Source organism: Corylus avellana, chromosome 2, assembly GCF_965113065.1.
Source record: "Corylus avellana chromosome 2, dhCorAvel1.hap1.2, whole genome shotgun sequence".
Taxonomy (NCBI): domain Eukaryota; kingdom Viridiplantae; phylum Streptophyta; class Magnoliopsida; order Fagales; family Betulaceae; genus Corylus; species Corylus avellana.
Window position 1 is genome coordinate 20,190,838 of NC_142491.1, and position 9,299 is coordinate 20,200,136.

At 36.4% G+C, this 9,299-nt stretch overlaps 1 protein-coding gene across 1 annotated transcript; it reads left to right on the forward strand.

Annotated features, from left to right (window-relative positions):
- Positions 1-3,487: 3,487 nt before the first annotated feature.
- LOC132185269 (O-fucosyltransferase 16) lies at positions 3,488-8,984 on the forward strand. The gene is made up of 10 exons (XM_059599067.2): positions 3,488-3,902; positions 4,009-4,074; positions 4,165-4,255; positions 4,408-4,484; positions 5,459-5,547; positions 5,628-5,811; positions 6,325-6,506; positions 6,908-7,010; positions 7,108-7,439; positions 7,819-8,984. Exons 1-10 carry the CDS (start codon positions 3,546-3,548, stop codon positions 8,276-8,278), a joined length of 1,941 nt encoding a protein of 646 aa, XP_059455050.2. The 5' UTR covers positions 3,488-3,545; the 3' UTR covers positions 8,279-8,984.
- The last annotated feature ends 315 nt before the right edge of the window (positions 8,985-9,299 follow it).

A 9,299-nucleotide genomic window follows, 5' to 3' on the forward strand; every position in this document is an offset into this window, starting at 1 on the left:
TATGATTAAGGAATTTGACCCATTTATTTAATTAAATAGATCGAATTAAGATTAACCTATATAGTATTAAACTCATACATTGACATGACTTGAACCCTACACGCAAATACAAATTACCACCCTTACTAGTAACTAGTGGACCCTATTGCAAATAAAGATTGTTGTGATTATAATCACATCCCTTAAGAAGCACAATTGTCCGATAAAATCACATCACCATGTGTATTTCATTTGGCCTGCAAATGGGGAACGTCAGTCGCTTCTAATGCGAAAAAGAGAGAAAAGGGGAAAAGAACAAAATTCCATGTGTTTATGATTTAGCAGTGACCCAACTCCTACTCAAACCCTCCTCCGGCCAGGTCCCAAAAAGCATTGCTTAAAGTCTGATTGACTGCAACATCTCAAACAGTAAACTAAACCCTTTACGAAAGAAGGTGGAGCCACCTCCTCTAACCAATCAGATTGATCATGTCCGATATAAATTTCTTACAAATTATCTTCTAAGAATTTCTTCAATCCCGTCTTTTTTTTAACGAGATATTCGGCTTCAACCTTGGCGGCCCGATGAGTACTTCCCAGTCCAATGCCTCGCGCCAGTCTCAACACTGAACAGTTGAGTCGCCAATAACTAGTCCCAAGAGAGAATTTGCACTTAATAAGTCTCAAATTCCGTCTTTAAAAGTGTTATATGTTTTATGAGGACGTGAGAATTATGACAGATATGCTGGGCGATATAGCGAAAAAAGAGAAAACTTGATAAGATACACTGCTAAGAGACATAACACATTAAAATACTAAAATTATAATTTGTTTGAAAATTTCTGTCGGAACGTACAAAACAATAAACCAAAGTTCTAAATCTGATTTCCCCAGGCTTACCCTGCCTGGTTCCTTGCTCACCCAGATAATGCTTATTATTGTTCTCTCTTCTGGTAAACACCCAATTAGGCCTTAATGTTAAAGGAAAATCCATGGCCAACTCTCTCTTATTAAACGATAAATATCATATTTGCTTAGGATATCCATGCATAATCAGGTGTGTGGTTTCATTTTCAATGACTAATCTCTATCTGTCTCTCTTTGAAAATACCACCGTTTTCTTCTTTGTTCAACCAACCCACGTTCTTTAGCCTCAGCGTTAGGTATTTAACCACACTTGCAAGTCCTTTCAGCTAACCTCATTATTATTATTATTATTGATGACCAAAATTAGGTATTTAACACACTTACACCCTTCATTGGGTTGGCACATGTGACGTGGGTCCACCTTTTTATTTTATTTTCTCTTTTCTTGATTTAATGACTTAATTTTTTCCCTAAAAAAAACAAAAAAAATTCTTCAGATACTATAGTTTTTATTACAATATTTTTACAAACTCAGGTAGCAAACATGAATCTAAGCAAAAAAATAAAGCAACAAAATTTGCTTTAGTGACTGATGTGGTAAATATTATATAAAGTATAAACTATCATGTTAATTAAATGACTTATAATAAAGACTATACTAGTCTATGAGGGAGAATGATCTTCTTCATTTCATTTCATTTCGTTTCCATCAATCTACTAATTAAGAGTCTGTTTGGTGTTATAATTTTCAATAAAATCGCAAAAAAAATATATTATTTAAGGGTTTGTTTGGAATTGTGATTCCAATAAATGTGATTTTAAAAATTGCTATTTTGAAATTGCAACTTTTTATAATTCTAAAGGCATTTAATAAAACATGTTAAAAAGTACATTTTTATCAAATATTTGTTATGAAAAATTGTGATTTTGGTTTAAATTCGTGTATTTTCAAATAAGCACCCCTAGTCTGCTTATAGAAATTGCATATTTTTTTTTTTCTATTTTAAATTAAGTACTTTTTAAATCGCAATGCTAAACACCATATGTTTTGCGATATCTTTTAAAAACGCAAATTATTCTTGCGAAATCACAATCCCAAACGCATTCTAAAATTATTTTTTAAAAAATTACAATTAAAAAATTAAATCGGGTGTTTTTTTTACTACGCATGAGCCTAATCCTTTTTAAATCGCAGGGTTTTAAACCGCAAATCAAAACACCATGTGATATCTCATATTTATTTGAATTATTCTCCATATTAAATAACGTGGAGACGAAGATACCACTGAGGCACTGACCAATCGAGACGAAGTAGGGCAAAACCCTTAATTAAGTGGTTTAATTACGGTTTAAGGACGTCGATGCGTTACATGTCGCTGAAGCCAAAAACAGCGGACTTTGAAAAGGAGGGCGCTATGAGACAAAGGGGCAGAGGCACCTAAATCACATCGTAAAGCGTTATTAACGAAGCCTAAGAGACAACTAACTCAGTGTAATGACGATTCGTATTCCACGCGCTTTAAGCGCACGTGAAATTGGGCCGCTATCATTTGACGGCGATTTGGCCTTGCTACGATGGGTCAGTTTTCGCACGCGCTTTTTGTGAGAGAAGGAAGCGTCGGAGTAAAGAAATGGGAGGTCGCCCTAACACGTGAGACACACGTGAAGAGGGAAACAACAACAAAGATCTTGCCGGGGAGGAATAAAAGATTGGGAAGAGTTCGTGTATATGCACTCGTACGCATCTTTTCTGTTCATATTGCAAATTACAAATTTCCCAAGCCTGTCCTTTTGCTAATTCAAATGGTTGATAAGCATGAAATCCATTTTTGACCGGTTTGAAGATTTGAAAAATAGCTCACTAGGTATTAAAAATTGATTAATCACTCCATATGGTAAGTTAAAAAAAAAAAAAAAAAGTCTTTAGGGTTTAAAAAAGTTGATAAAATCTATTAACGTACCACATCAGTTTCAATCATAATGTGACATGTGTCACTTATAATAAAAATAAAAATAAAAATATATTAATTAGGATAATAAACAAAAAGGAAAAAACCAAAAAAAGAAAAAAGAGATAACCGACCCATAGATATATTCAGAAAAAGTGGCCAAATCTTGCTCATGTTGGAGGTGGTTTGACCACTGACCATTTGGCCAGAAGGAGTGAGGTAGCCCGACCACCCCTAAATATGCATTATATATATATATATAACTTTATTTTTTTGTATGAAAATTATAGTATTTCAAATTCTTTACTTATCGTAATTTTTTTTTTGAAAAAATAAACTAACTGCTTATAATTATCAAGTTGAAATAAGTGATAAGTAATTTTGAAATTACAAAAGCAAATGAGGATAAGACAAATCCCCCAATTCATAGCGATAAATGATAATTCATAAATATCCTTCAAAATTCATAAACGGATAGAGTACTCTACAGTACAGATAGTCCCGTTTTAGAGTGTCAAAGAAATCGCTGCAACGGTCAAAGGCATCCTACAACTACAAGAGACACGTCTACTCCACACCAGGTGTGAGTAATTACACCCAAGCAGCGCCGGACGCCAAGAAATCTTCCCAGCGATTGTTTTCAAGGCGGGGTCCGCTTGTTTTACAAACAAATTCTTTTTCTCTTTTTTTGCGTCAGTTGTTTGAAGTCGTAGACTCGTAGGAGTTTTTCTTCTGGGGAAAAGCTTATATATGGAAACGCTGTCGCCTTCGTCTTCGTCACCATCACACAGAGAAGACCACCACCACCACCACAACCACCACCTTCTTCAATGCTCTTCTCCCCGTTTTTCTTCACATACAGGTGCTGGAACAGCAGCAACAACGGGAGCGGGAGCGAGAGCTATGCAGAAGAAGAAGAAGAAGCTGAGTAATGGTAGTAAGCGAGGGGAGGTGACGAGTGGGCTAATCATCGCGAGCCTGCTCTACCACCTGCGGAGGAGGCGACTCCTCCACCCGCTCTTATCCGCCGTCTCCGCCTGCGTACTCTTACTCTTCGCCGCCTCCTCCCTCCCAATCATCCACCACCACCACCACTTCTACTTCTCTGTACTCATCCTCTAACTCTGTCTCTGTCTCTGTCTCTGTTTCTCTTCCTCAACGACGTCGTGTTATTCGCTGGCTCTGTAACTGCGTTTTACTTTTTGGATTTCAGGCTGGCAATGCGGTCGATGTCGGATCGGATTTGGCTACGGAGCCGGATACGCCGTCCACGGTGCCGGTACGGGGAGCTTCGTGGTTTTCCGTTCCGTTTTTGGTTCTGGTTCTTTGGTTTGATTGGTTGTCGTTTGTTGGATTGGTTGTTGTTCAGGCAAGTCGAGGCAGCTTAGTCCGTGATTTGTGGGCCTCCAAGCTGTCAAAGCTGTACCGCGGTTGCAGCAATGCCAGCGATAAGTTTGCAAGTACGGTATCTGAATTCAGAGTCTTTCGTTTCCGGATTTGACGTTAAATTTTGTTTCCAATTTTCAAAAGTTGATTGGATTTTTTGGAGTCTAATTTTGTACTTAATTACGTGTAGTTAATTGTTAATTATCGTTGAGCTGTTTGCTTGCAGGTGCTGATGTGAAAACGCATCCGAATCGATACTTGTTGATTGCTACTAGTGGAGGCTTGAATCAACAAAGAACAGGGGTAAGCTTCTTGAGCCATGCGCTCCCACCACCCCCGCCTCCCCTCCCTTTTTTTTTTAATATTTTTTTTTGGATTAGGTTTTCATTGTTTGTCTCAAAAGGCTTAATATTGGATTAATCGATTGAATTTGAATCAATTATCACGTCAACAATAACTATGTGATTAATCCTAACCATTATTTGCCACCTGAGCTTTTACAGGATCCTTGATTTTTCCTTAATTTCCTTAATTCATGTTATTAGGCTGAGACGAGTTCGTTTTTGAAGAAATCATTAATTCTAAAAAATAATTGCAGTTTTCTTGTCTCAAAATGTGGATTATTACTGTACTTGGGCAGCTGAGTGCAATTAGATGTTAATGCCTAATTAGGAAAAAATGGAAGTTCTTAAAAGAGTCTTCTATTAGTTTGTTATAAGTTCTCTCGTTAAATTTTAGTTTTTTTAAATGTTGTAGTAATCCATTTTTCGTGTTCCAGCTGGTTAATGCGCGTAGATTTGTTTATGATTACTGGTGCAAGAATTAGAAATTTGGGCTCTTTTTGACAAGAGATAGAAGAATTTGTCTGCGTGTATAGGTGAAATGATGGAAACCCCATGTACACGTGATGTACAACAGCTAGAAATTGAGGGTGACGATAGTCTTTCTAATCATCAAGGCTTAGAAATGAGGTTAACTTAAATATGAATATGCAGCTGTTCTTAGATTTCCCAATGAATAGCTCAAAGTGCACAGTTTGAAGTTGCAGTTGATTGTTTAATGTGATGGGTGGAGTTCGTTGGTCTATGCAATCACTCATGATTTTTCCCAAAAAAAGTGGCTTTTGAATTTTTACTGATAGAAACTACTTGATAGGTTACAGTATTGTTTTGTTTTTTTGCAAATGATTCCAGAAATATATTGTTCCATTATCTGACACTGTATGTAATTATAATCGTTGTCTTACTGAATTAGCTCTGATTCTTACCTTGCTGCAGATAACAGATGCTGTTGTTGCAGCTTACATTTTGAATGCTACTCTTGTTGTTCCCAAGCTGGATGTGAAATCTTATTGGAAGGATGCCAGGTCTGTTTTTTTTGTCTGATTGCTTGGGTTTGGGGATAATATATAATCCTAAATCTTTTGTAATCTGGTGTTTGCTGCAGCAACTTTTCTGAGATCTTTGACGTGGACCAATTCATCTCATTTCTTTCAAAAGATGTTAAAATCATTAAAGAGCTTCCCTCAAACGGAGGAAAAGCTCTAAATCCATATACCATGCGTGTTCCAAGGAAGTGTAATAAAAAATGCTATGAGAGCCGCGTTGTACCTGTTCTTAACAAAAAGCATGTAAGTGTTCAGTTCCTTGCCTAAAGTTGTGGATCTTTTAATCAATTTGTTGAATGTCATTGACTACATTTTACGTTCTATTTATTTATTTTTGCAATTGATGGTATGATTCCATTAACATGAACAATAATACTACTTTTCAAGAAAGAAAAGAGAAAGAAAGATAAGTATAAACAAAAGACATTGTTGTTATGACCTTCATATCCTTAAAAGGAAGATAATAGGCCAAGCTGAGGGAATGATTGTTGTATTATTGTGTCTGCCATGGATGCCAATGTTAAGGGCCTGACTGATTGTTCTGGATGTTCCTTTCCTTCATTCTTAGGTTTTATAATAATTTTAATTTCTTGCTCTGCAATTTATACCTTAAAAGTAAAAAGGAAAGACATTGCATAATTATTTGCCAGATTCTTGTAGAATGTTTATGGAATAAAATAATAAGCAATTGCTATTCTTGAATGAGTTATTTGATTCCATAATTTACACTTTCTGGTTACCCTTTTGATGGTGCAGGTCGTTCAGCTCACCAAGTTTGATTACAGGCTTTCAAATAGGTTGAATACTGGTTTGCAGAAGCTGAGATGTAGAGTTAACTACCATGCTTTGAAATTTACTGATTCTATTCTTGAAATGGGTGAAAAGTTGGTTCAGAGGATGCGGACGAAAAGTGAACATTTCATTGCCCTGCATTTGAGGTAAAGCACAGTTAGTTTCCAACCATATGCTTTTTTTTTTTAAAAAAAAATTCTTCCTTTACTCTTTTACATGCTATATTCTGTTATACTTCTACCATGATGCTAGTTGCCTCTTGTCAGACTATCTTGTAACAGGTAAAACTTGTAATGTTTGAGTTTATATCAACATGATACCCAAGGAATAAGAGTGCATTTCTCATTATTTGTAGAAAGGAATATTGCGTCTGTAGAGGCTTTTTGATGAGTATATAATGTAGGAGTGTACAGAATTTATGGTAGAATAACTTGGAGTTAAATGTTTCAATAGGTTGAAATATATTTCCTACAAAGTTTTTGTTTTAAAAAAATTTTAAGGGTACAGTGGGAAAAGTTGTTTATGCAAATTCATTTTTCATGTCTAGGTTTGAACCTGATATGCTTGCATTTTCTGGATGCTATTATGGTGGAGGAGAAAAAGAAAGAGCAGAACTTGGTGCAATTCGGAAGAGATGGAAAACTTTACATGTGAGATTCCACTAGTTCTTAGAACTGATTTATTCAACCTCAACAGCAGATTAGCCCTGTCTGAATATTAATATTTTTATTTTGGCATGAGATGCAGGCAAGCAACCCTGATAAAGGACGAAGGCATGGAAGATGCCCACTCACTCCAGAGGAAGTTGGTCTTATGCTAAGAGCATTGGGTTTCAGAAGTGATGCTCACTTATATGTGGCATCAGGTGAAGTATATGGAGGTGAAGAGACATTGGCACCACTCAAAGCACTCTTCCCAAATTTTCATTCAAAAGAGACTATAGCCAGCACGGAGGAATTAGCACCATTTTCATCATTTGCTTCTCGCATGGCTGCGCTAGACTTCATTGTTTGTGATGACAGCGATGTTTTTGTCACCAACAACAATGGCAACATGGCTCGAATGTTAGCTGGACGAAGGTATGCTAATTATTTAAAATTTTAAGAATGACTTCAATACTCTGGAATTTTTTTTTTTTTGGACAATCTTCATTTTATGTTTTTTGGTTTTAAAATGTGAAATTATCTTCAGAATTGAGGTGGTTTTTGACAACAATTAAAGTACCCCACCAGTTTGCTGGGAGAAGGAAGTTTTGTAGGTTGAGAGAAGATATATAGTTTGTTTCTGTAATATTGCCATCACCTTTTTAACTTTCAGAACATTCAAAATGTTCTAACTAGGGTCATTCTAGTGGCCATTTGAGGTCATTATCGTTGCTTCCTTGTTGTTTTAGTGAGCTAGATAACTCAAGCTGTTCACTGGTTATACATTATAACATAAACATGCTTGTATATGCAGAAGATACTTTGGTCACAAACCAACAATCCGTCCAAATGCTAAAAAACTATACAGATTGTTCCTGAACCGAAATAACATGACATGGGAAGAATTTGCCTCCAGAGTTCGAACTGATCAGATTGGCTTCATGGGAGAGCCAAATGAGGTGAAGCCAGGCAGGGGTGAGTTTCATGAGAACCCAACATCCTGCATATGTGAGAAGGCCAAGGCAAAGGCTAGGGAGGGTTTCAATCCTCACAGTCAAAATAAAAATGGCAAGGAGGATAGCACAAATAATGATACAGGTGATGTGACAGACGAGCAGTTAACGGAGGATGAGCGAGACTGGTCTGATATGGATTATGGGGAGAACACATTTAGGATTCAAGAGAGAGGGCTTCCTAATGGAACAGAGTTAGGTCCCAGTGTTTTGCTTAAACCCGACCAACCTGAACTTGAGGAAGAGTTATTTTCGGACTAAAATCAAGGAGGCTGCTCCCATTTCCCATTGAGAAGAAGTATGAGCTTTACTTGACCGAAATTTTCAACCAATTCTTTGGGTCTTTTATTCTGTTATTGTGCTTCAATGGACAGAACTTTCTTGAACAGAAGTGGCAGTGACAACAAAGGACTATGTACATAAAGGCATCGGGCATTCGATCTGATTGAGTCTCCAGTTTCTGTATATGGTCGCACAGTACAACCCCCATGGGGATAAGCAATCCTCCATTCAGATTTAGAAGCTTCTTGTACATAAAAACCCTAGGATATGTGGCTAAGGACAGAATCTTTTGCTCTCTTTGAGGATTCTCGCCGTAAGTCCAGGACAGTAATATGACCTGAGGAACATGAAAAAAGAAAAAAAGAAAAAATAGGGACGGGCGGGGGGTTGACATTGATTTAGAACTTTAGACTTTAGGTTTTCCCTTTCATTTCTTTCTTTTTGAATATTGTTTTGCCTTATCTTCTAGGATATGTATACATCAAAATGTTTGGTTTAGAATTTTTGAAAGTGATACAATACAAAGCATGTTTTGTTAGAAAGCTGGACACCAAGATGATCAAGATGAGATTTATTAATTGTGTGTGCTTCAGTAATTGTAGGTAGGATTTCTGTGAGAACTCAGCAGGGTGAAGTCTGTTAACCTCATGCTTTTTCTTATTCTTCTTTCTAGATAATCATCTCATCCAAGGAAATTATTTAGTAAAGCAGTTTTTGGCATAAGAAAGATCAATGGTGGCAGTTTTCTTCTATGATTATAACATTCCTCTCTTATCTAGTAAGGAGTCTGAAATGGAGAAAACATTTCACCTTCTGGATAACAAGTTCAGCATGATGGAGAGTCATCAAAATACATGTATCTTTTATTTTCTTGATTATGAGAGAAAACATTTTCTTCATTTCCTACTTGAAAATGATAGATTTGCTCACTTTTTACCTCCTCTTCTTTCTCCTTGAGGTAATTCATGCCCAACATAATTTGAATTTTTAAACATTTTTC

Coding starts and splice junctions, on each gene's coding strand:
- LOC132185269 (XM_059599067.2), top strand. CDS start 3,546: ATGGAAACGCTGTCGCCTTCGTCTTCGTCACCATCACACAGAGAAGAC. Junction 4,485..5,458: donor TGAATCAACAAAGAACAGGG/GTAAGCTTCTTG, acceptor ACCTTGCTGCAG/ATAACAGATGCTGTTGTTGC. Junction 5,812..6,324: donor CTGTTCTTAACAAAAAGCAT/GTAAGTGTTCAG, acceptor TTGATGGTGCAG/GTCGTTCAGCTCACCAAGTT.